The sequence below is a fragment of the Stegodyphus dumicola genome, chromosome 11, assembly GCF_044657685.1.
Source record: "Stegodyphus dumicola isolate Sdum_Otavi_A_Nest chromosome 11, ASM4465768v1".
Lineage (NCBI taxonomy): Eukaryota > Metazoa > Arthropoda > Arachnida > Araneae > Eresidae > Stegodyphus > Stegodyphus dumicola.
The window spans coordinates 101295619-101323359 of NC_140778.1; the positions used below are offsets into that span (position 1 = coordinate 101295619).

Sequence of the window (27741 nt, forward strand, 5' to 3'; positions counted from 1 at the left end):
GAACCTTTTTTTAAAAAGCTTATGCATTTATACACAAGGCTTTTATTATATGTAATTTACAGTGAGTATCAATTAGCTCTTTTCAATTTTCAGAGGTACCCTTGATTAAGAAAATTATGTTACTTTGCAGTTATTAAGAATTATGAAGCTCAATTTTGAAGCAACTTTATTTCCAATTCTAGATTCTGTGGTCCTGGAAAATACATTTTTTTCTAAAATTTTAATAAATAAGTCAAAATAATTGTAAAGAGAATCTATTTCCAGATTTTAAAAATTATTTAAATGCTTTAAAATTATTTCATTGCCATTAACTAAAATTAAAGATCTTCTTTTGGTATTTTTGTTTTTTTTTCATTGATTTATAATGAAATATTTTACATTAGCCATGATTAACTTATTGTACTAACATAGTTCTTCATAACATAGTAACATATTGTGATCCAATGAATGAATTATCAGGGAAGTTTTAACGAACAGATGTATGATGCAGTTCATCCTATGGTTTTTCTACTTGCCCTACTTCTTCACATTTTTTATTATATTTTAAACGCATGTGTAAGCAAAGCAACTAATAAGTTCTGTTAGGTCAATGTTGAAGCACTGTTATGTCAATGATCAGTTTAATGCATTGAAGTGCTTTTGAAATCAAAGCAGGCGTATAATTTTCTCAAAGGTTTTATTTTAATTTTTTTTCATATGCTGTTTTATTTTAAATGCAGTTTATGCAGTTATCGCTGGGGGAAAAAGTAAATGCAAGAAATAGAAAAATAGTGAAAATTATCTAGTAAATTCAATTTTTATGTGCAAAGTATCAAAACACTTCATGAATATGCTTGGTATGTGTATATGTATTATAAAATGAAACACATAAAAAGTGTTTAAAATACCTAAATCTGGTTGATTGGATTAAAGATTAAGAAAAGATATCACGGATTTTTTTCTGATTGATTTCACCTCCTACCTCCCACTAAAACGGCTAACAGAGGGAAAAATTGTATTAATACTGCAAAATTTTGCTTGTTACTACCACTAAAGATACAAATCACTCTAGTAGGAAACTGTTAAATTCTTTTATAGTTGAGAATCTTCTGCTATTAATGACTTTTTGTTATGTATTTTTATAGGTTTGTCGAAAATGCCATCACAGATGCAAGAACTGCACTGCATATGGAATACATATTTCAGTTTGTGATTGCTTAAAATATAGTGCTGGTGAGCAGTGTGAAGATACTTGCCCAAGAGACCATTATGCTGACAATACAAACTTCCATTGTTTAAAATGTGCTGAAGAATGTCGGGGCTGTGATGGACCCTCAAGTACAGATTGCCATGCTTGTCGGAATTATCGTGTGTATCTCTCCTCAAACAGAACAGTGGTAAGTGTGTTAACCGTAAGCTTGCTTGAATCATTTTAGTCAAAGGTGTCAATTTGTACTTTGGAGAATGCTGGAATGTTTCTTCATTTGTTTTATTTTAATGATTTTTTTTCAAACTCCCATTAAGATTTACAAGGAAGATTGTTGAAAATGCACCACTTGAAATTTTCATTTCAGTTAGAAATGCATTAATTTAGTGTTTATTGTTTTGATATTTGTTAATATTGTAATTTAAACAGATTAGCCCATTACTATAATAAATTTTAATATTATATTTTACACTTTTTTTTTTTTTTTTTCAATTTTGCTTTTGTAAAGTGTTTTATCTCTTTATGGAACACTATTTTTGTATAAAAAGTCTAACCACTAAATTTTAATTTACATAAAATTTACTTCTGGGCTCATTATGGATATTTATTTCATCTTTATCGTAAATAGTCATAATCATTTCTTTACAATTCTTGTAATAATTGACAAATTTCTTAATAAATTAGCCCGTAATGCCTTGACCATATTACAAAAGTGAACTATTGAAAAACATGGAGGATTTCTAGTTTGTCACTTATAGGAAGCTAAATATGTTGTTAATGACAAGAAATTGTAATGAAAAGATTAAAAAAAAGAGATGAAAGTTTAAAAGAAATTAAAAATTGAATATAAGTTTAGAACCAAAATATAGCCTTTAACACTGTTATGTGAAATAAAAAATTAATGTTCAGGTTTGTGAAGGCATAAACAAATAGAATGTACCAAATGCCTTATACCACTTAAAACAATCTGTTTAGAAAGCGTAGTTGAAAGTATTGAAAGTGCAAGTAGAATACAGGCTTTCAGTGGCAAACAGTCTTAACTAAAAGTCAGATAAACAATAAATACATTCTTTGACATTTTAGAGAAAAATATAAAGTTACTTGTAAAATGTCCCATAGGTGCCCCCTCAAGGACTTAAATTTGCATACTTAGTTTTTAACTTAATTGAATTTGTATTTGTTCTGTAGAATTAACAATATATATATATATTTTTCTTTTTTCTTTTTTTCAGTTCAATTGTACAGCATCTTGTCCTGCTGAAAAACCCTTTAAAAGGTTTGATGACAACACAGATGATCCATATTGCTCTGAGACTGATCCTATAGCCATTACGTATCATGGAATGTAAGTAAAAAATAATTTTCTTTATCTAATTTTATTCTTTCAAATTACTATAATTCAGAAAGTGTATTCAGATTAATATAGTTTATGGAATATTCAGATATTAGATGTGCTAGTTTAACCCATCAAAATAACTCAGCATCTCAATTCATTGTGAAGCTATGCATTAAGTGTTGTCTTTATGTGTAAATTATAGTGCTCTTTCATTGTTTTATGTAAGGAGCTTAATCTCATGTTACAAAGCTCTCTTGTATTATATTGAAGTAGGTGCTGAGTGGGTGAAATATATATTAATAAGGAAATTTATTAGCAGTTATATCACTTAAAGAGTTAGAATTCACATAATTTGTACCTATTATAAAAATAAAAGCATAAACATGGTATAAAAATAAATTTCAGGCCTTATAATAAAAATAATTCAAAAATAGGACATATAATGCTTGATTGTAAATGCATATTTCGGTGCTTGTGGCATCCTTAATATTCACAAGCATAAATGCATTGTCACTGTAGGAAGACTAAAGTACAGTGTACTGAATGACAAGAATTATTTACAGGAACAATTTTTTTACTTGTTGTTTCATGCATTTGAGTGAGTTAGTAATAATTTATTAGTGAATTGATTGAAAGAATTCTGTAATAAATATTTTATTGGAAATTTTTTTTTGTTTGCCTTGTTTGTTATTGCTTATAGTTACAAAAATTCCTACAATTGTTATGTAACATTATTAAAAGGTTGTCAAAAATGTATTATTATTTTAAATTTAAACACCATTTAATTAGAAAAATAATTTTTTGTAGGTACATATTTAGGTGTAAGTTGTTTGCATGCCTATTACAAATTACTGTTGCTGTAAATTACATGATAATTTGTTGATGGGAATTTTTATGTAAAACTATCTTAATTTATGAAATATGTGATTCTTTTAAATAAATTTTGAATAAATTTTTTTTTTCCTGCTTTACAGAGAAGAGGAACATATTCCAGCAATACTGGGAGGGGTTGTAGGCTGTCTTCTCTTGTTAGCAGCATTTTTGGCTGTGTTTGGATATCAGTGGATGCAGAGAGTTAAAACCAAAGAAAATACTATGATGATGACAATGGTACGCATTATATTTTAATATTGTACATAAATATTGTTTCATAGTAGCCAAAAATCGTTTTGAATTAATATTATAAATTTTTCTTTCAATAATTTATTAACATTATTCAAAAGTATGTAACATATCAAAGCAAATTCTTTGAATATTGACAATATATGTAATTATGTGAGATAATAGTTTTGTATGTTAGTCAAAGTGTATATGTTGCATGAGAAGTCATGTATCTTTAGCTATTTTATGCTTTCCTGCTTAAAAAAAACTACAATTCTGTGAAAGTAACAAGTACAGAATCATGTTTTTTTTAATGATTTTTAAAAACTTATCTCCCCTACCCCACAAAAAAAGATTTCGTAAGATTTTCATCTGGAAGAACAAATTGCATATTTTTGCATCTCAGTGAAGGAGATTTAGTTATTTAGTGTATATAGTCTCACACTCAATAAGCCAATAGTATTTATAAAACAAACATTTTGCTCTTTCAGATGAAAGTGCCATTTAAGCATTCAGAGTAACATTGTTGTACTACTTCAAATGCTTAACCTAATAAAATTAATATCTTTAAATTGCTGTATTACAAAAAATATTTTTATCATTAATCTAATTTTTGGAACTTGTATAAACTTTATATAGAAAGAAGTGTTAAATGTTTTTCTGATTTCCTCATTGAAGTTGACCTAATTTCTTTTGGTTTCAGAGAATGACTGGCTTTGAGGATAATGAACCCTTAAAGCCCACTAATGTCAAGCCAAATTTAGCAAAACTTCGGATAGTAAAGGAAGCAGATTTAAGAAAAGGTGGAATTCTTGGTTATGGAGCTTTTGGAACTGTATATAAGGTTAGTGTGCTCTAAACTCTCCATAGTTAAATATTTATTGAAAATGAACTTTTTATGTGATATCACTATGTTTTTACTTACATTAATTTAGGATTAAAATATATGTACCATGTTTCACTTAGTTACTTTTATCATTTTTCATTGATGTGTTTATGAAACTTATTCATGTGTAGTATACAGTACAAAGTATGAAATCCGGACTAGTCGGGACTTTGGCGGTTTCGGATTTGGGATTTTTCCGGATAATAGATCATCAGTTTAAATCTAGTAAGATGGCATGTAGAAATTATAAATTTAAAAATATGAAATCATGATTTATGAAATAATGAAGTATTGATGATCTAAAGGATATGAAAAAAAACTTAATATTTATTTGTTTACCTTATTAAACATTTCTTTCAATGTAAGTAGTTTAAGTTGCTTTGTTTTTTGTGCTAATACTTTCTTTTTAATTCTGTAGACAGACATAATCTCTTGTTTAGTTACATTGTTGAAGTCCTGTAACTGCTGTGTTGAGAATTCCGACTAACTTGTCAAGCGAAATTTTTTCGTTTTCAGTAACTTTTCTGTCACTTTCTTCACTATCAGTAGGAGTATTTTCTGAATCTACAACCATACTGCAGATTTCACCGTTCATTAATTTATTGATGATTGAAAAGCATTGTCATCGCAATGAAAAACTTCTTTATTACCACTTCTTCACATTTTTTTAAAATCCATTAATTGGAAAATTTCACTTAAAAATCACGGCTATCATCATTAATTTAGCTGTCATTCACTATACATATTTGGATACACATCATGAGCTTGGCGACTAACGACAAGTTGTTCTGTTAAATTTTATTTTGCTTCTATCGTGCATTGACACAATTAAGCTTTGAATTAGTTTCGTTATTTATTATACTTATGTCTATTTTTTGCATATGTTCAGAGTTCTGAATAAATAAATTCCCACATATACCTAAGCCTTATTGAGGGCCTGTCCTAGATATCTTACCACCTGATGCAGTCTCTGTGGGTCCTAAATTCTTCGACCCGGTGACATCTTATGAGTCCTGGCACTGGTTCTGCGTTTATGTGAATAACAAATCAGTTATTCTTAATTCATATAGCCCTAAATGTAATCTTTGGGTATCATCAACAAAATCTATTTTTAGCTTATGGAAAGAAATTCAAATAGCCCTAAATGTAATCTATGAGTATCATCAACAAAATCTATTTTTAGCTTATGGAAAGAAATTTTTGTTAAATTTTTTCCTCGTCAACATTTTTAAGTGCATTTAACTTAAATCTGTAATCATCGCCAAGTGTAATGTCAACATAAAAGGTTACCACACTCCTTTGTTATTCAGTTACTACACAAAAATAAATAAAAAAAAAAAATGTTTAGGAATTGCTACATGAGTCATTATTCAAGTTGTCATGTGTTGATAAACATGTGGTGATAAAAGGAAAGTATAATAAATAATGATTTGCCACGTTGGCATCAGATCAACAATGTATCTATGTGTAATATTTCAGTTTGAGATTTGTGCCAAGCAGATACGCAGCAATGGAACCAAATTAGTGATCATAGAAATTTATGCTAAAATGTAAAAATCAGGTCTCTCCAGATGTTTTATTATGTGTGTGTGGTTACAAATGCTGCGCCTTTATTAAGCCTACGTGAAAAATGTTGTTGGTGGTTTTGAGGTCCGAATTTTAGATCAGCCAGGATTTCAGACTTTGTACTCTAGTTTCTTTCATAATTTTTTTTTTTTACCAAAGAACTTAAGGCTGAAATTTGTCTGTTTTTGAACTTGTGAAAATGTTATGGATTTTAATTTTAGTTTTCTTGAAAAATTGTGAGAATGATATTTTATCATTCAGTAATTCTTTAGTTCTTTGTATTTTAACTGTTATAATCAATTCATGTAACTCTTCTGTATTTTATCCATGTGACTAGCAGTTTCAATGATAACTAACTATTCTTACATAAGATTCTAATTAAGAAAATGTATCTTATTGTGAAACGTAAATGTAGAATGCTCTTGTAAAATGTAGAATATTTAAAATAAAAATGTAGAATCATGAAACTTCATGTTATGTTATACATAATCAAAAACAACGAATATGTATCTCTAAAACAAAATAGAAATTTATATGTTCTGTTAATCTCAGTCTCTTATATCTTTCTATCCTTGCACATATTTGAGTTCTAAAAACTGGTATCATATCCTGTTAATTATCACATTTATCTTCTCTTTATAGGGTGTGTGGGTTCCAGAGAATGAAAATGTTAAAATACCCGTGGCAATAAAGGTGCTTCGCGATGGAGCTTGTCCTAATAACAATAGAGAAATTCTGGAGGTATGTTAAGAAGTTTTGACTATTTAGAATAGATATTCAGCATGTTGATTCAGTATCAGTGAAGTTCTTTTCAGTGTGAAGAAATGTTTTGCACCTGTTTTGTATTCTTACTCTTTTTTAAACTCTGATAAAACTTACTGTTTAATTTATTTTCTAAAAATTGCTAAAAATTGTAAATTAAGATCTAAACAGAACTAAAAATTTAAATTTTTTAAGTCACTGATTTCCAAATTTGGTTATTGGCAACATACTTAATTAACACAGTAATTTAAAATTTAAGTAATTCTTTTTCTTATTGCTGAGATTATGTATACATTTTCTTTTATATGTTAGTGCAAAATTTGTAAATGATGTTTTTTTGTGAAGTTTATGAAGGCATGATAATATACATCTGACAAACTCAATATGAAACCAGCACGATGAAGTAAAATATACTCATTCACATAAGCATTAAACATTTAAAATGAGAATATATGACACAAACACTGAAAATGAAAGCAAAATTTTTTTTCGCATATCGCCTTTCATCAAAGGCATAAAAAATATTTTCTGCTTGCTCTATGTGAAGTACTGCATTAAATTATAATACAGTACAAAGTCTGAGTACCGGACTTGCTAGTCCTTTGGCTCTTCTAGATTTCGGAATTCTCTGGATTTTAAATCATCCATTAAAATCTAGTAAGATGGCATGTAGAAATTATGAAATTAAAAGTTTAAAATAATTGTTTATGAAATAATGAGGTATTTATGACTTTGACAAAATTTAAAAGAAAAAAAGCTTAATATTTATTTTTTTTTTTTTAAACCTTTCTTTCAATGTAAGTTTTTAAACTGTTTGATTGTTTTTTTTTTCTTTCTTTCTCTGTAATTTTATAGATAGACATAATTTTTTGTTCAATTAAAAAATTCCATTGTTCATGTCCTGCAATTTTAATATCAAGAATTCTCTCTAAATAGGCAGTCAAAAATTTTCCATTTTAACTAACCTCTCTGTCAATTTCTTCATTATTTGTAGTGATATTTTCTGGATTTAGAACCATATTAGAGATTTCACAGTTCATTAATTGAGTGATGATTAGAGCACCGTTATCGCAGTGGGAAGCTACTGTTATATTATGTTCATTACTTCTCCACATCTCTTCATAAATTCCATTAATTAGAAAATTTTGCTTTCTGTTTGCAATATTAAAAAATGTTTGAATTCACAGCTATCATCATAAAGCTTAGCTAGTGTCCACTATACTCTGTTAGTGATGTATTGTGAGATTAGTGACTAAAGACATGTTGTTCCATTCGATTTAGATTTGCTTCTATTGTATGCTAAAAAAGTTAAGCCTGAATTATATTAATTTAGTTATTTATTATACTTGCCTCTATTTCCTGCACTCGCTTAAGGCTTAACTGAGTCCTGAATCAATAAATTTCCTCCCACACAGTTGAGGCTTATCCAGAGCCAGCACCAGAGCTTGATCCAAATGGTGTGGCCACACTGGGACCCCAAAATTTTTAGAATTTAGATGAGGAACTATTGAGTAGAATTTAAGAGTGGCAGAGATTGTATCAGACAGCAAAATGCCTAACACTCACTAGCCCATGGCTTATTTGAACAACAACTCAATTATTTTTAATTCAAAAACACCAGATGTAATCTTTTGGCCTTTAAATATCATTTACAAAATCTCTTCCCCCCCCCCCACATAGAAAGAAATCTGTGTTAAATTTCACCTTATCAACACGTTTGACAATTCACAGTGCAGATGGGCAAAGGCTGTAATTATCGCCTATTGTGGTTTTAATATAAAAGGTTAATATATTGTTTGGAACTCGGTTATTAATATTAAGGAAAAAAAAGTGTTTCAGACATTGCTGAGTTATTTCTCAAGCTGCCATGAATTGATAGTCATGTGGTGATGAAAGCAAAAAATAATAAAAAATTATTTGGTGTAAGGGATGTAATTCAGTAGGCAATAAACTTCGGGTAGAAGGTTTCAGTTTGAGCTGAATGCCAAGCAAAAAAGTATCTATGGAGCAAAATTATTTATCATACAGATCCATGCTAATAAAGAACCGAGTTCCTTTGCCATGGAGGTGGTTTATTTAGTGCCAAAGGAAAATTATGAATCAAGACACTCCATCTTCTATATGAAGAAAAAAATGTGTATTGTGAATGCATGAGATATTAAGCATATATTAAACACTACTCTTTAAATCTTATTCGTTCTCCCTTTTTGAGAAAAAAAAAAAAAAAAAACTTTTTTTAAATTGCTGGTAGTACCCAGAGGTCTGGATATATATATATATATTTTTTTTTTCCATAATGGTGGGCCCTTAGCTGACTTTGGCTTGGCCGCAAGTAAAGCCAGAAGTGGTGGTCACTTTATTGTTATGGACTAATAGGTGGGCCACCTTTGGCTTCTATGGAAGACCTTTAAAACCATGCCTTTTGTGGGATTCGAATCCAGTCTGTTTGGTATTGCAGCCACTATACCTAACAACCACTACACCGTCTGGGCAGCTGGTCTGGGTATTGGACATCAAGATTTCAGACTTTGTACTGTAGAAAAAATTTACTTTTTATTTTTCTTAATATGCATATTGTATTAAAAATATTCAGCATGATGATTTGAAATGAAATAATATTCTAAAAAAATATCTAAATAGTTATTTTAAATTAAATGTGGTTTGAAGTAACATTGAATTTACTTGCACATGATTAGAATGGTGTACTTTCGTTTTTAATAAAATTTTCCAATCTTTACAAAAAATTTTTAGGAAGCATATTTTATGGCAAGTGTTGATCATCCTAACCTGCTGAAACTTCTTGCAATCTGCATGGCTTCACAACTTATGCTCGTGACTCAGCTCATGCCTTTAGGTTGTTTATTGGATTATGTTCGTTCCAATAAGGATAAAATTGGCTCAAAACCCCTTTTAAGTTGGTGTTCCCAAATTGCAAGAGTAAGTGAAAATTTACAGTACATAAAATCTTGTACATTGATTTACTTTACTGATCAAAAATGAATTTTAATTTATGAAAAGAAAACTAATAATGTTTAATACTTATATATAAGATTCCTGTATTCAGAGCTTAAGTTGCATTGGAGCTCTGCTCTGGTACTTCTTAGTTTTTGGGATAAATGCTAATTCTAGCTTGAGCACACTGGAGCCCTAAATAAGAAGGCTCTGGCACTTCTTTTATGTAATTCAACAACAATTTCTGTAGAAATATGATCTTGAAAAGTTTATTTTTAGCATTAAAATTATATTAAAAATTGCTTATTATTTATTAAATTTTAATTTATCTCTTTACATTTTATTTAATTTTAATTATTTAAGCACTTTAATCTTTAATTATTTTTTATAAACAACACAAAATTAATTACGAATTAATTAAATAATCACTAATTAAACAATAATTAATAAATATTCATATCTTGGTTAATTAATTATTAATTAATTTGATTGCCATTAACTATTTAATTTTAAAAGTATTAATGACTTTAATAGTCATTTTATTTATTTATTTACTCTTGTTCCTTCTTCCTGACAGTCTTCTGTATGGCTCCCTCTTTTTTTAGAAATTAAGCCCTGCGTGCATTATCTTTCTGTGTCTTGACGTAAAAATATTTTTCATCATTTTAATTTCCACTTTTAGTCTTAGGAATGATATATTATCATTTATTAATTTTTCAAACTAATTAAAGTATTTCTTTGCAACTACTTATGATGTTTTGAATTTCGTTTAAATAGGGTATGGCATATTTGGAAGAAAAGCGTATGGTTCACAGAGACTTGGCTTTGAGAAATGTTTTATGTAGGTATAGTTTTGGTAATGCTAGTGTAGTTTAAATAAAATAATCACATATATTTCTAGATCTTGTATTTTGTTGAAATTTTATAAAATTAATTATTTCTTACATCCTTCTAGTGCAAACTCCAGGCTGTATTAAAATTACTGATTTTGGCCTGGCCAGGTTCCTAGATATTAATGAAGAAGAGTATAAAGCTGAAGGAGGAAAGGTATGTAAAAGTATTTTGTTTCAAAACATAAATGTGTATTTGTAGTAAAATATCATTTAATCTGAATAATTAATTAGTACATATATAGTTAGTGAGTGAAATCATGTTAAAGGATTACAACAAATTGTAATTATAATTCCACAGCAGAAAATTTGAAGGGGAAAAATACTACTGTATTCGAGAGTAAAATCATAAACATTAGTAAAAATCTTCTTTTTAACTTTGTATTTAATGTTGAAGCATTTGACTAAGAATAACACTCAACTTCTTTTGTCTTTTCATGCAACTGTTATTGCTCTGTCAAGATTTTGATGGATTTTAAAATTATATTCAGTGTCAGATAGTATACTTAGCATAAATGAAAATTAGATCAAGTTTGTTCCTAGCAAATTTATTCATAACATTTTCTTTTCATTAAAATGCTCATTATCTTCCTTTCCTTTATAAATTTGTAAATTATAGCAAAATTAATTCATGAATTAAAAGCTTTCAGGTTTCATTATATTTGAAATGTAAAGCTGATAAAACAAAAACAGTTGCTAAAATTTATTATTAAATTATCATTAAATGCTGTATAAAACTTGCTTAAATTCGAATATGTATGTGTGTATTTTATAATATTTGTGTTGCTAATATATTTCAAACAATTCTCAGAAATCTTGGATAGGGGAAAAAATTGTTTATAATCTAGGAAGTTAAAGTAATATAGCACTAAACTAATATAAAATAACATATATTAAAGAATAACAATGCCTTTAGCTTAATAAATACTATCACTTTTTTTCATTTAAAAATCTGTTAATTTGACATTATTTGTAACATATGTATGATGTGAATGAAATCTTGAAATCGTGTAATTCTTTTCAGTAGATTGCCGTTTGTTCTGCACTAATTATTCTTTTTAACAAGTGACTGAATGGTGAATTTTCTATAATTTCTTATGTAAGCCATAGAAAGATTTCATTGCCATAAACATAATAATTATAAAATATTAAGTAATATGTTTACATGAGATGCATACTTAATTATGTGATAGAGTAAGTCACTTGAGGCCCCTATGAAGTAGTTAATTGCTGCTTGAAAGTACCAGTTGTCTTGAATATATGTATTTACTTTTTGTGTTTGAAAGGCTAAACAAAATAGTCATGGTTTTTGCCAATTGATTGTTTTCGAATTAGCTCATGAATCAGAAGGCTAACTGCAATATATTTTTGATGGGTAGTTATTTCTAAAAAGACTAAAGAAATATGGAACAAAATTCTGAAACAGAACTGCATCTTTGCAATTAATAGAAAATTGGTACATTTTGGCAGCTTCACACAGCTCTGAGCCCATGATCAGCTTTATCTGGTTATTAGATTTTTTTGCCACTTGGTATCCATTAGCTTATAATTTAAGATATTTTGCTTTCTTACTTGCTTTAATAACATGAATGTCATCTTTATAAATATAAGTTTATGAAAGTAGAGACTAAAACAAATTTATCTAATAAAGGCCAATAAATAAATTTACCTGATAAAGTCTTTTTAAATAAAGGCATTCATGACAGATCCCAAAAAAAAAAAAAAAAAAAAAAAAAAAAAAAAAAAAAAAAAAAAAAAAAAAAACACCTGTGCCCCTGAGAGGGTTAATTTGATTCTGTTTGCAGAAGTTTTACATACAGGTGTTGACTTAAATTTTTCTGCATAAGTAGAAGTAGTATTATAGTTTCTAGAGATTTATGTTTAAAATTCATCAGTGCTTATATTTTAAAAATAATTGTTATAAATACCAATTAACTGTAAAATTAAAAATATAATGATATCTAATAATTAGAAAAACAGTTATTCATAACACATTTGTAATCAAAATTTACTGGTATTTTGTGATGATGAGTTTTGATATGGAACTTGAAATGCTTTATAGCAAGCTGACTACTGCCATTTTTCAGTTGAAAATCAAATATAAATTTGAATTATTATAGTGATAAATTAATAAGAATATAAATCTGACATATATAGAGTACCTTAGAGAACAGATAGAGAGAGAGTACCTTAGAGATATAGAATATTTTATAGAACAGAACTTAAGGTATTTAAAACAAAATCTGGTTATTATAATGGTATAGTCTAGTTAATGAAGAGTTAATTTAGGAATTTGCATCAGAATCTTCATAATATTATAGCTTTAATTAATATAAGCCATGTACAGTATTAATATACAGACTTCCGAAAATACTGATTCTCAATTTACAGAAGTAAATTGAGAATCAGTATTTTATAACTACTTCATTTACTTTAAAAATTCCCTGAGACCAAACAAATGATATCAAATTAAATAATATAGTTATACGTTTCACTTTGTATGTGGTAGTAATTTCACCTTTTTATGCAGTTTGTGTTAATATGTCATGTGTATTTCAGATGCCAATAAAGTGGTTAGCTTTGGAGTGCATACAGCACAGAGTTTTCACACACAAGAGTGATGTATGGGCATTTGGTAAGTTTGTGTATTTAATTGCATATTATAATCATTTATAAAAGTTTAAAGTATTTGAATTTATAAAATGAATATATTGTGTTTCATTTGCATGATTGTTTAGGTAATTTCTTCAGTAGTAGTTTTCTGAATATAAGTAACATAACATTTATATGATATAATATTACTAGTAAGTGGGAGGTCTAAATATTTATAAAATCAAATATTATATAAAAATTTCAAAGCCTATTTTATAAATTTAATATTTATATGGGAGAAAAATGTGTATTTTTAGAATACCACAATTATGGTATGCTGTCAACAATTACTGCTGTTGTACAATAGAAAGTTAAACCATAATGGCACATCATACGAAAAGTTCCTCAGAATAAATCCTCCCAAAAGGAATGTACATTTCCCATTTTTTAAGGAAATATATTATCTAAATAATAAAGAAAAATTGTTCAAAATTTGCTTTTTAATGGTAGAACAATGATTACTCTATCCTGTTAGGAAGAGAGATTTTTGCTGTTTTATCTAGTTTAAGACTGCATTTGGGATAAAAGAACTGTTTTTTGTTTATTTCTTTTTTATTTCATTTAAGTTTCATCATTCTGTTTTGTATATGTTGCTACATTAAAGTTTTATGTATTTATTTTTAATTAATGTATCTCATTTTTATTTTTCATTTGTTTCTGTTTCTAAAATGACTTTGTTTTTAACTCAAAACTACATACCCATTTTTCATGCTACAAAGAGTAAGATCAGCATGAAGCAAAGTTGCATTTTAAATCATGAAATGCTAATTAGATTTCTTAAAAATGTATTGGTATTTAATACAAAAAATGTAATTATTTTGATTGAAAAGTTATCGATTCTTTTGTTTATATACCATGAAAAGTAAAATAAAGTAGGCATTTTTTATTCAGAGTAAAATTTTAGTGAAAGCTGTATTGTTTTACAGATTCTAATTATTTGCCTTGATTCTTTTTCTCTTTGATTATATTCTTATGGTACCCTTCACTTCTAAAATGTTGTAGCAGACATTTTATGGCTGAGGAGAGTAAAAATATTATATCAACAAATTATGTTATATTGGAGTGTAGAGTCTAATATCTTGACTCGAATATATTCTAAATCTTGAACTGCATTTAGAAGTATTTATGTATTCTCACTTTATTAGTTTAATTTATATTGAAAGAAAGATGAATATAACAAAAAGTCTGTTCCACGGGTGTGACTCAAAAGGAGTTGTTAACATTTGATGTTAACAATATGTGAACAAATTATGTTATTTTGAGTGCGAAGACATTGGCTTTAATTATAATACTCTTGAGTCTCAAGTAGCATTTAAAAAGTATTTCAGTTTCGTTTATTTGATAAATTTTCTGTGAAAGAAAGATGAAAGTGACAAAAAAGTATAATTCTATCTACAGGTGTAACTGTATGGGAATTGTTAACATATGGTGGTAGACCTTATGAAAATACTCCAGCTCGAGAAGTTCCTGATTTACTAGAGAAAGGCGAGAGATTACCACAGCCTTCAATATGTACTATAGATGTGTATATGCTCATGATTAAATGTAAGTAGTAGCACACTTCCTTCCCATAAGTAACTGTAAAAAATATTTTCTTCGTCATAATCTTTTTCATAATAATAAGTAACACACAGTTTCACACTGCTATTTAAAAGTGAGTAAAATGCAAGGAATAAATCTTTATAATTTGTTGATACAATCAAAAGTCGTTAATTTGGACACCCATAATCTGGAATGATCTATAATCTGGACCTCAAAGCTAAAAACTTTCTGTGCATGCGCCGCGTTGACACATGCGCATAGGCGTTTACGTGCGCATGTAAGACCTTTATGACTGCGCATATGCATGTGCGCAAGCGCAGAATATGTTTTCGCGTGCACGTTTAATGTTTAACGGACGGTATAAGCTAAAATTATATAATTATCTGTTTCAGTTAATGTTGATGATTGCGTTGTTCCTTAATCTTCGAATTGGATCCAGCTTATTATTTTTTGCAGACTGTAAGAGCAATTTTATAAAAGTAAACTTGAACTTTCGATTATGTCAAATAGAATTTCCGATGCTGGAGCTCCCAAAGGATCTACAAAACAAAAGTATGTTTTGGTGTCCATCAAACAAGAAGTGGAATTGCTGCAAAAAATGGATAAAGACATGAAGAAGGTGACAGAGAGGTTAGTGAAAATGAAAAAATTTCGATTGACAAGTTAGTCCGTATTCTCGGCACAGCAATTACGGGACTTGAACAGCAGAACTTTGTAACTGAACAAGAAATTATGTCTGTTTATAGAATTAAAGAGAAAGTATTATCACATAAAACCGAAGCAACTTAAACAACTTACATTGAAAGAAATGTTTAATAAAGTAAACAAATAAATATTAAGCTTGTTTTTTGTAAATTTTGATACTCTTTAGATCATAATTGTTCTTTATTTCATAAATTACGGTTTCATATTTTTAATTTTAGAATTTCTGCATGCCATCTTACAAGATTTAAACTGATGATCTATATTCCGGAATCGCCGAAGTCCCGACGAGTTCGGATTATCGACTTTTGACTGTACATATTTATTTTGTTTGCAATCATTTTGAAGGTTATATCTTATTTCAACTAGTAGTAACTAGTAAAAAATAATAAGTTCTAATAAATTTCTAAGTTTTTTCTTCTTTAGTTGTTCAAAAATATATCCTATAACTGCATAAATAAATTACTTTGTAATTGGATCAATCATTTTGACTCATCCATGTTATAAAGATGATCTAAATACTGCAGTTTGAGCTGAAATGTATTACATTTATTTCATTTCACTCAAGTTGCAAATGGAGTGTTTGTCTTTTCTGTATTATACAATATTGTAAAAAAAAGTAAGTATAGTAAAGTTGTCTCATATAAAGCCCCTTCATTTTATTTTTGAAACATCTTGAAAAGGCATATTCTTCTAAGTTATCATATATTTGGGTCAGTGCACTGTAAAATGAAGAACGATTAAATTTATTAAAAAGTTTTGAATTTTGTGTTTTATTATGCAATATAATTTTATATTGATTAAAAGCTGCATCACAAAAAATGCTACATATTATGTATGTATTTAAAATATCAGGTTCTATATCTGTGCATTAAACAGATAATTATATTATTCTGTTTAGAACTGAATTAACTAAAAAGTTTTTAGTATTTTGTTTTCAGTCTGGTATCAAAATTAAAATTTTCCCCCTTTTTTTATTGTGATGCAATCTATATTAATGTGTCTCGGTAACTTTTTTAATCCTTTCATGTATTGAATTACTTAAAATAAACTTAATGTCCTTCTTAAAATCTCTCAAGGCTGGATGCTTGATGCAGAATCACGACCAACATTCAAAGAATTGGCAGACCAATTCTCTAAAATGGCCAGAGACCCAGGTCGATTTCTAGTCGTCAAAGGTGATAAACTGCTTCAGTTGCCAGCATATTCTGCTCATGACATTAGAGAACTTGTCAGAACAATTGGCACATCTATAGATGTACCTGGAGTGGTTATGGATGCTGAACAGTACTTGCATCCTCAGTTAGATGATGATCCAAATAGAGCTGAAACAGATTCTGTAGATAAGTCCCAAGTAAGTGGATTAAAGCTTTAAATGCTATGTACAGTTTATTTAAATATGCATTTAAATATTATGTGCAGTTTAATGTAACAATAACACATAAGATGATAATTTAGATATCTCTTTCCTTGCAGCTTCCTCAAGAGAGTAGAAGCACTCCAACTTTAACACCAAATAACTTCCAGTCAATGCCAGAGATGCCTATCATGCCACTGCCTAACAAATCTAGCATATGGTATAATGGTCAAGGATTGCCTGACCAGCCACCTGTGCCAAGATATTGCCCTGATCCACTTAATGTGGTTGGAAAAGGTATGTTTTTACTTTTTTATTTTACTGCTATTTAAAATCTAGCTTTCATTTAACAAATTAGAGATGTATGATAATATTATTCTAACAATTAGTTGAATTTTTAAGTAATATATAGTTTTACTACCCCTCAGCGTATGTTTTTTATACATCTAAGAGCATAGACTCTAAGCAAAAGTCATAATACTATAGATAATACATAATAATATAGAGTTAGAAGTACTAAAATAGGTAATGCATAATAATATAGAGTAATATAAGTAAAAAATAATGATTTTATGTAACAAAAATAACAGTGTTTGTGTTTAGTGTATAATCACACATGTTAAGCATGAAAAAAATGTATTTCATAATCTTTTAATAGAAAGGATTCTTATGTCTTAGTTTAGGTATAGTGTGTATTATATTTTTTTCATGGATGTAGGAGCCTATAACTTATTTACTAACTAGAAATTTTTTGAGCTATATGGATGAGTTTAATAATTTTGTAAATAATTTTCATAAATTATTTATTTTAAAGATTGTAGTTTGTAGTGTAGCTTTATGAATTTAATATTTGATATGAAATTTAATGGGCTTATGACACAGATTTTAATATGTAAGTACTATTTATTGTTTCAGACTAAAAATTTTCTTTTAGGAAGCTCGTAATTTAATATAAATTCAAGAAATATAGCTTTACACCCCCCCACCAAATTTTAAAAACTGAAAATTTAATCTCCAAACACCTAATATATTTATTTGCTTTTTTTTTAATTCTTAAATATATTTTATTTCAGTTAGACTTTATGTGAACTTAGAAAGCACTGTTAACTTCAAGACCTCCTGTTCAGTTTCTGCAACGATATAACTTACAATGGCATGCAATTAAATCGCTATTCAATCACATTTGATACACATTTATAAGAATTGTTGTTGACTTAGAGACTTCCACGCAAGTTTCTGTGAATACTTAAGTTACTTATAATAGTATGATAAAATAAAATCGCTTAATACTGTTCACCACATATAGAGGACTTGAAGATTTTAAGTGACTCTAAAGTTCTAAGTTGCATATATTTCAGATCTTGATCACTGAGATCCCTTTGTAATGAAATCTTGTTATTTATAGTAGGTGACATGCACAAGCTAGATCCTAATGACAAGTACTTAAGCCAACCACCAGTGTTGCCTGTGGATGAAGAAGATTATTTAATGCCAGCGTCATGTTCTCAAGGTCCATCTGTTCGATACATGGATCTTATTGGAGACACACATTTACCTGGTATGTGCTCTCCATTCATTTATTTATATATTAACAAAATGTAATTGAGTTTCTTTTCATATTCATATAAGGATGTTAACAATTGTTTTTATTAATAATGGACATTTGAATCATAAAATACAAAAGGCTAGGGATTTAATGTTCATGACTAGAATATTAAATTCTAATCTTTCTGTCTCACATGCAAGGAGTATATTGTGAGAAATATTTCAAGTTCAGTAATTTTCTTTCATGTAAAATATTACATGAATGCATATTTTATGTATAATTAATGCAAATATTGGCCCCCTCAAAATAATAGTGTGCTGGTTAAACATGTGAGATGAAAAGAAAATTCCCTTTGCTCTAAAGGTTGGTTGGCTTAATTGCTTTTATGAAGCATTTAAATTTTAAACCCCCATATACCGACCATGTTCAATTGGCCATGTTCGATGTAGCTTTTCTCAAAAACCTGCCTTAGATGCATATTTGAAATTTTTTGTGTAATTAAAGTACAAATTTTTTATTATATTGAAATAAACATTTAGACATAGTAAAATTTAGCAATTCCCCCCCCCCCCCAAAAAGAAAAAGATTAAAAAAATGTGTTTCTGCAGTTTATCACAAAAAGCTCATTTTAGTAAACATTAGGAAACACAATAAATAAGCCATAAAAAAATTTACGTACGTATGAGTTGTAGTTTCTGAAAAAAAGGACATTGAGTATAAAAAAAAATCACATTTGGAGAAAAATGCATTTAAAAATAAAAATACTCATTTATCAAACCATTTGATGATAAATTAAAACTAGATTTTTATAGTTCTAATTTTTCTAATGATTAAAGTATAGTATTTTTAGAAAGATAAAAGTGTAGAGAATTTGTAAATGTAAAAATTCCAAATCACCATTTTTTGAAAATATTTTGGCTGCTAACACCCCTTTATCTTCATATAGCAGAATGTTATGTATCTTTATATATCAGACTATTTGACAAGTAATTTCTAGTTTTCAGGCCTCTTCGATTCTATCCTAATTTTAATATAGTACAACTTCTCATGGTTTATGAATTTTATTAAATATTTATGTGTGGTAGTTAAACATTGCAAATTAGTATTCTGTTAACATATATGAAACCTTTCATAGATCATTGGAAATTATACATAAATAAAATTTATCTGCATTTTTTTTTAAATTTAAACTTTTGAACATCTTTCAGGATTTATCTTGGTTTGTGTGCTGTCTGAATTCTTTTAAAAGGAAGATATATTGTTTAAATGTGAATAATTAACTAGAAATTTTAGAAATGAAAATATGAGTATCAGAGATATCAAGCTTAATGCATTCTTGGAGTGTATATTAAATTAGCTTATGTAAAATGGTCTCAAATCTTTAGCTAGTATTGTTACAATAATATAGTAAAAGGGCAAAAATCCGTATAAGACCCTAAATTGTATGTAATTTAAGGCCTTTTGATTTCAGGTCAGTAAGGAAAAAACTTACATCAAAGAAAAACAGAATAAATTAAAAAAATAAATAAATAAAAATAAACAGAAAGCATAAAAACAATTAATTTCTTTTTAATATTTTTGTGAAGCAATATTAAAGCATATGGAAAGAAAATGGTAGTTAAAACATTTAAAGAGACATACAGAAGGTTATATTTTACATTTTTCACTTATCTCTTTAATAGCAGTTTCAAAATTTTAGTTTGTTCGGATCTCCCCCCAAATTATATACCAATGGTATTTTTGGATCAATTACACAGTTTGGCTGCTTCTAAAGTCCCACATATTTTTACTTCTAAAGTAAAATTTTTCAGATGGGGTTTTTTTTCTTTTTTTTTTTAATGTTTTCTACTTCATCTTCACAATCATGATTATTTTGCAATGGATTTTGAAACACTGCCACTTGTCATCATCAGTTATTTGGTAGTAGTTTTTGTGTTCATCAAAATAACAAAATAATTTGCTTTGTAATTCACAACATGAATTTATTGAATTATTTGTTCATTTTTCAGCATTTCTTTTTCATAAAGGAGCAATTTTACTTTTAGCTTTTGAATGATAATTCAGAAAATTCATTACTACCAAAGTCTCTGTTATATGGTGAGTCTCTCAGCATGTGATAAGTTGTGCCACATATTTATCAAGATAAACTAGGAAATTTTTTTAATTCAGAAGTTTTGTGGTTTTACGATCTTATTAACTGTGAATTTCATACATTTTACCTCTCACATGACTGTAGAGGAATTTTTTGATTTCCTAAACACACAAAAAAGAGGGGGGAGTTCTATACCTCCTGTTCTACTGAACCAATTGTTGAAATTTAACCTGTGCTTTCCATGTCTCGAAAGTGAGACATAGGATATATATTAGATTTATATATAGCATTGTTCTAACATAGGTATTTTGATGCAAAATCAGACTTTCCTGAAATAACATACCAGTTTTTTTTTTTTTTTTTTTTCATATTTGATTCTACGACTCAAATTATGTCTAGATATTAAATTTTTGGTTGGAAATTCATGGAGAAATTGAAAAAATTATCTTGGCTCATTTTTTCCAGTTTATGCCAAGAATAAATTTACTTAGCGAACTTCTTAATTTATAGCAACATATTTTCCTAAACGAAGAAAACGTCACCTTTCATACTTTCAAGTAATTTTAACAAAGTGTGTAAACCACATTTGGCATTATTATCGCTTACAACAAATATGCCAAATTTCAAAACCCTCCAATATGTAAATTCACGTATATCTCAGGAAATTTTGAATAAAGAAATTCTAATTTTTTTGCAAATATGCTTAGAAATACATCTACTTTATATACTTAAGATGATGGTAAAAATGTATAGGTTAAAATGCAAAACATTTTTCGAAAAATTTCTAAAAATTATGTAAAAAATAAAAATTTAAAAAATAAATCATAATAAATGGGTGAATTTTATTTGGAATGAACCTAAGTTTCGAAATGCGAAAGAAAAAATCAAATAAGTTTAATAAAGAAAGAGATATTAATAAACACATACCAAATTCAATTAACATGGAGGAGCTAAAATTTTGAGAGCTAATTTTTTAAAAAATTACTCGTGCAATTTTTTACAAAACTTGGCAATTTGGCATAAATTGAGTCATAGAATCAAAATATGGAAAAAATTTTCTATTTTGTGTGTTAGATATGTATGCTTTTTCCCATGAAAAAATATTCTGTTTCTTTAAAGTAAGATTTTATTGTTTATTTTATGATGGAAAATACTGTAATATAAATGCCATGGTACAATTTCTTAAATGTGTAATTTATGGTTTTGATTTAAATTCAAATGAAATATAAATATATATAAAATTAAAACAGTGATATATAAAATTAAAACAGTAGCTGAAAGAAAATTAAAGTAACCCCCCCTTTTTTTTCCTCCCATGCAGAAACTGTGGATGTGAGGCCAATTAGTTATTACCACTATATTCCTGACTTCATTCCCGTTCAAAGACGTGCCATGGACAATTTAGAATATCACATGATGAATGACAACAGTGCCAACAACAACCAACCATTACCGCCACCTTTCCATCGCTTATCCAGTAGTGAGGAACAAAGCAAGTACGTTGGTGCTAAGAGAGACCTTGCACCGTTGACTCATCACCGAAGTGAAACAACAGTGTGACATCTTGTTCATACTCTTTGAATTAATTTTATTTATTGATTGGTCTGAAAGCAAAAAACTTTTTATGTGAACCAGGTACAGAGATTCCTCTCTGCAGATACCAGTTCTGTAGATAATGCTATCCAAGATAAAGTGACCATTTGCTTCTACATGGAGAGAAAATACTACAGAATAGTTCTCTTGAAGCATGTAGAATTTTAAGCAGTGCATTTAAAGCTGTGACTCAGTTTTTTGTATTATAAATTGAAAAGTGGGAAGAATTTTGAAGATATTGTTATTGTTAAATGTTTACAGGATTTTAGAAGACAAGGATAATCCTTTTTTTTTTTTTTTTTTTTTTTTTTAAGTTTACTGTTATAAATGATTCCTGGAGAAAACAGCTCAATCAAAATGTTTAGCCAGTGAACTAGGCTTTATGTGCCATGTAGCAATGTAAATGAAAAACCCACAAGCACTTTAGCAGGCACTATTCAGCACTTGTTAACATTTCCTAAAATTTACTCTATTTCCAAAGTGCCTCAGAGTTTCAGAGTTTGTACATTATTGCATTAGTTCTTCCTTTAATCAAGAAAAAAAAGAAGCAAGTGGAAAAATGTTAGATTTTTCCCCCTAGAAGAAGCTGAATGGAAATCCGTATGTAAAAAAGAATGTAATTTTATCATTCAGTAAAAAAAATTCAGCATTATCATTCATGGACTGATTATTTTGCTGAAGGATCTGAATAAGAAAAAATTTTTTTTGTATATATTATATGATATACATACATGTTGGTGCTTTTGCATTCCAGACTGAACTAGTTTTATTTTTTTTCTTCTCAATATACAAAGAATGCCAAAACTTGTGCCTTAATTTTCAGAAAGCAAGGATGAACTGCATGTTGATCTTCTATACCAGTATCCTTTGCCGTCTTCCATATACACTTCTTTTAAATATGTGCTTGAGCAATAATCTTTTCCAGTGTTTAATATTGTCATTATATGCTTCATTGTGCATTTAATTCAAAGTGGATCAGAATGCATGTGAAGTAGATGAAGATAATTATGATCACGTGTAAATGTTTTCTCATATTGTTAGATCTGGAGAACCTCGCAAAAATGTAAATGTTGAATTTGTCTTCATAAGCAGCTATTCAATAAGCATACTTATTTTTTATTTGGACCAAGACGACTGTATAGTAAGTACAAAAATTTGTTGCTTAGGTAATTCATTTCATCTGTGTTCGCAGTCATCTTTTATTATAACACAAATACCTATAAACTATTTAGGTTATTTAAAATCTTCATGTGTTTTGAAGATAATGTGATTTCTGCACTGGTTATGCATCACTATTAAGGTTGTTGAATTGCACAGTGGCTGTGCTTGCAGATGAATGTTTTCATCGAATACACAGTTTCTTCGAGAAACTTTCAAGACTGTGGAGCTGTTATTGGAAGCTACAGTTTTAGTGCCATATGGCTGTGCTGCATATTTTTTTAGTCATTTGAGCATGCTATAAGAAATATACTATAAAAATCTTTGTTTCTAATATGTAGCATGCAAAAAATAATATTGTTTCCTTTTTAGAAATATTTGTCCAATTGAAATATTTTTACATTTTGTGAAAGGAATAAAATACTTAGGATTATAAAATTACTTTTTATTTATGTGGAATTTGCTTAAATAATTAGTTTCCTTATTTTTATCCTCTTATCAATATATTTTGAATATCCCCAAGTTAAATTATTTTGGTAATAAAATAGTATTGAATCACATTTCATTACTTCAAAGTTGTATTATTGAAGTGAGAGAAAATAATGAATGAGTTATTATGATATATATTTACTTCTATCGTTTTGTTTAAATTTTCCTAATGGTTATTTATTTAAACATAAGAACACATCTAATGTATCATATATATGTGCATATTAAAGTGTAAAATTTGCTAATATATTAATTTGTAAAACTATTTTTAAGTCGAATTTTGTATAACATATATGGCATACTTTTTAAACTGTTAAACAAATGTCATAAAAGCTCAATAGTTTTGTTAAAATAATTTGAAATCTGTAGTAAAATTGTAAAGTAGTATGAGCTGAAGAAAGATGTATTTTATAGCAGTGGTAAGATTTGTTATGTATATAAGAATAAAATTTTTGATCCAAAGAACTTTTAAAAAATAATCAAAAATTTGTGAAGCAATTAAAAATAGAACCAAAAATTTATTAAAAAAATTTAAAAACCTCATATTAATTTATAAAAAACCCCAAAAAGGTGCTATTAAACATGTCAAGTAGAAAGGTACCGTATTTTCTAGTGAATAAGCTGCATTTTTTTCACAAAATAAATTTAAAAAAAAGCAGATGAAAATCAGGGTCACTGCTGATACACCCGTATGATTATAAATAACTGCATATAACACAGCAACATGTATTTCGTGATTGAGTATAAAGTTCATTATTGTTGGGTGAAAGTTAGGTAGAATTGTACAAAATTAGTTGTAGGGTACCAGTACCAGTGACAGTGATACTGGTACTTCATACTTAGTGACTGTCAAACCAATAGTAGTGATACAGTTGGTCCTACAGTAACAGTGAATAAGATGCATTAAACACAGAAACATGTTTCTTTTGACTGATAATAAAAAATGTGTCTCTGTTTGTGATAAGTTTTCATTTTAGCTGCTTTCACACCTCCAAAATGAAATATATATATATGTCGTATGATCAGGGGCGTAGCTAGAGGGGGGCAAGGGGGCATCTGTCCCCGGGCGCAGAATCCAAGGGGCGCCAAACTGATGTTACGACATTTTAGAATTAAATGTTTTCCATCCTTGGCAAGCAGTAGGGGGCGCGAAATCCCTAGCTACGACTCTGTGTATGATCTTAAATTCCGATCAATGACAATGATTACATGCATTTAATTTAATTCTTGCCTTTAATTTATTCGTTTTACAATTGAAATTTTGTTTTTCATGATGATTTAATTCCAGTCCCCGTTAAAACATTATTAACATTTTACTTTCAAGTTACTTCAAAACATCTTTCAAAATATAACTTACTAGTATGGATTCACTCTTTTAAGTCATTCTACTTTAATTAAACTTAGGAGATAATATCATCAATTAATCAATATTATTTAGTGTATATATATAAATATATATATATATTGCAGATAGTTGACATGCTATCCGTGGCTTATCCTGAAGAATTTTTTTTTTTTTTCCTTAGAGGTAAAAATTAAGCATGCAGTTTATAAACTCGAGAATACGGTATGCATCTTGTTATGTAATTTTATACAGAAAATTGTAATTAGTATTTTAATAACCAGATCAAAAAGTACATGTATATTTTTTAATGAGTAGATGAGCAGTTTGGTATATATTCTTAAAAATCAACAATTTTGCTTGATAAATGTGATAAAAATATTTTAAATAATTGCTGTTTTCATTATTTTTATTGATATAGTTTACACTTTTTTGTTTAAACTATATCAAAGAAAGATTAGATAAGAACTTACTAAACAAAGGGAAATTAACTAACACTTCCGTATAATATTAGTCTAAAGCAGTTTCCAACAAAATCGCATTTGATATTTTACATCATTAGGTAAGATTTTAAAAATATTAATGGCTTTTAAGTAGTTTTTTTGGTCCAAGAGTTGCCATTCCTGTTTTTAAAGAATATTTGTATTGATATTTTTAATTATGACCGTATATTTTTTATATCCATTTTACATCGAGCAGTCTTGCCATTTTGTTTAGAAATTAGTTAACATTGTTAGTTTGTTACTGTAAAAATATTCAAGATTTTTTGTACTTGTGATGACATATATTTGTGGCAATTTTTCTACTTGTGATAAAATTTACAATCAGGTTTTTAATATTGTGATTTCATGCTTGTAAAAAAATTTAAATCCGTTGAGCGTAAAAAAACACTTAGTGGTTTTAAAAATATTTTGTTACAAACTGTTTGTTAAGTAGGAAAAAGACTTTATACCTAATACAGTTATTCTTTTTCTTTTAATTTAAAAAAACGATTTTTTCATTGCACTTGTTTTTGCTATTTTATAAGATTGTAAATGTTTGTACATTCCTTTAAATGTTAAAACCCAGCTATGCAGAATATATTTTTTATGGATCTTTTGGTCTTAAGCTACAAATAGTTGAAATGCATTTTAAATGTGTTTATGTAATAATTGTACAAATCATATTTTGAAAACAGTGACTAGATAAAATATAAATGTTGCAATAAATGTTTTATAGAAAATGTATATTTGTTTGTTATGATTTTAAATAGTACAATTTACTATTCTTTTCGTCATAAATAATTGAATGCGAGAAAATTTTGATATATTTCTGACATTTTGCTAGATAATACATTACAGTCAAAAGTCGTTAATCCGGACTCGTCGGGACTTCGGCGATTCCGGATTATCGATTTTTCCGGATTATAGATCATCGGTTTAAATCTCGTAAGATGGCATGCAGAAATTCTAAAATTAAAAATATGAAACCGTAATTTATGAAATAAAGAACAATTATGATCTAAAGGGTATCAAAATTTGCAAAAAGAAAAAGCTTAATATTTATTTGTTTACTTTATTAAACATTTCTTTTAATGTAAGTTGTTTAAGTTTTGCTTCGTTTCATGTGATAATACTTTCTCTTTAATTCTATTAAACAGACATAATTTCTTGTTCAGTTACAAAGTTCCGCTGTTCAAGTCCCGTTAATTGCTGTGCCGAGAATACCGACTAACTTGTCAAACGAAATTTTTTCGTTTTCACTAACCTCTCTGTCACATTCTTCATGTCTTTATCCATTTTTTGCAGCAATTCCACTTTTTGTTTGTTGGACATCGAAACATACTTTCGTTTTGTAGATCCTTTGGAAGTTCCAGCATCGGAAATTCTATTTGACATAATCGAAAGTTCAATTTTACTTTTATAAAATTGCTCTTACAGTCTGCAAAAAATAATAAGCGGGATCCAATTCGAAGATTAAGGAACAACGCAACATTAACATTAACTGAAATAGATAATTAGATAATTTAACTTACACCGTCCGTTATACATTAAACGCGCAGGCGGAAACGTATTCTGCACTTGCGCACACGCATATGCGCAGTAGTCAAGGTCTTACGCACACGCGTAAAACGCCTGTGCGCATGTGCCGACGCGGCGCATGCGCAGAAATTTTTTAGCTTAGAGGTCCGGATTATAGATCATTCCGGATTATGGGTGTCCGAATTAACGACTTTTGACTGTATTAATTTATTCTATTACCATAGCATTTCAAAGTAAACATAGTGCTGTAGCAAACAAAGAAATGCTAACCACAAAGTATCAAAAGCAAATTTTCAAAGTCACCTGACAAGCAAAATTTACAGTGTAAAAGTTCTAAGTATGCCACATATTTGTCAGTTTATAGGATATCTTTTAGAAATTATCATAATCACATTCTGTGAGAATATAAACATATGAAGTGCAGTTGAAAAGAGAGGATTTTCAATTAAAAAAATTATTAATTAGAAATTCTTTAACTGTAGTCTGCTACCTTTTGGAAATCTAAGACTAAAACAATGGGACTTAAAACAGATAAATGATAGGTATGTTTATAATTCTAGAAAATATT

General features: G+C 28.2%; 1 protein-coding gene across 3 annotated transcripts in view; it reads left to right on the forward strand.

Annotated features, from left to right (window-relative positions):
• LOC118193031 (epidermal growth factor receptor-like) overlaps positions 1 to 26376 on the forward strand; it is a 184356-nt gene extending 157980 nt beyond the window's left edge. For 2 of the 3 annotated variants that reach the window (XM_085827028.1, XM_085827029.1), the window contains exons 18-31: positions 1125 to 1376; positions 2419 to 2531; positions 3497 to 3632; positions 4327 to 4467; positions 6718 to 6816; positions 9589 to 9774; positions 10567 to 10630; positions 10745 to 10836; positions 13239 to 13314; positions 14730 to 14876; positions 16655 to 16929; positions 17052 to 17229; positions 18338 to 18490; positions 21892 to 26376. In XM_085827028.1, coding sequence (XP_085683154.1) covers positions 1125 to 1376; positions 2419 to 2531; positions 3497 to 3632; positions 4327 to 4467; positions 6718 to 6816; positions 9589 to 9774; positions 10567 to 10630; positions 10745 to 10836; positions 13239 to 13314; positions 14730 to 14876; positions 16655 to 16929; positions 17052 to 17229; positions 18338 to 18490; positions 21892 to 22130 — 2151 coding nt within the window. In that variant the 3' untranslated portion in view covers positions 22131 to 26376. The remainder of the gene's footprint in view (positions 1 to 1124; positions 1377 to 2418; positions 2532 to 3496; positions 3633 to 4326; positions 4468 to 6717; positions 6817 to 9588; positions 9775 to 10566; positions 10631 to 10744; positions 10837 to 13238; positions 13315 to 14729; positions 14877 to 16654; positions 16930 to 17051; positions 17230 to 18337; positions 18491 to 21891) is intronic. The other variant, XM_085827030.1, reaches the window with a different exon arrangement.
• The last annotated feature ends 1365 nt before the right edge of the window (positions 26377 to 27741 follow it).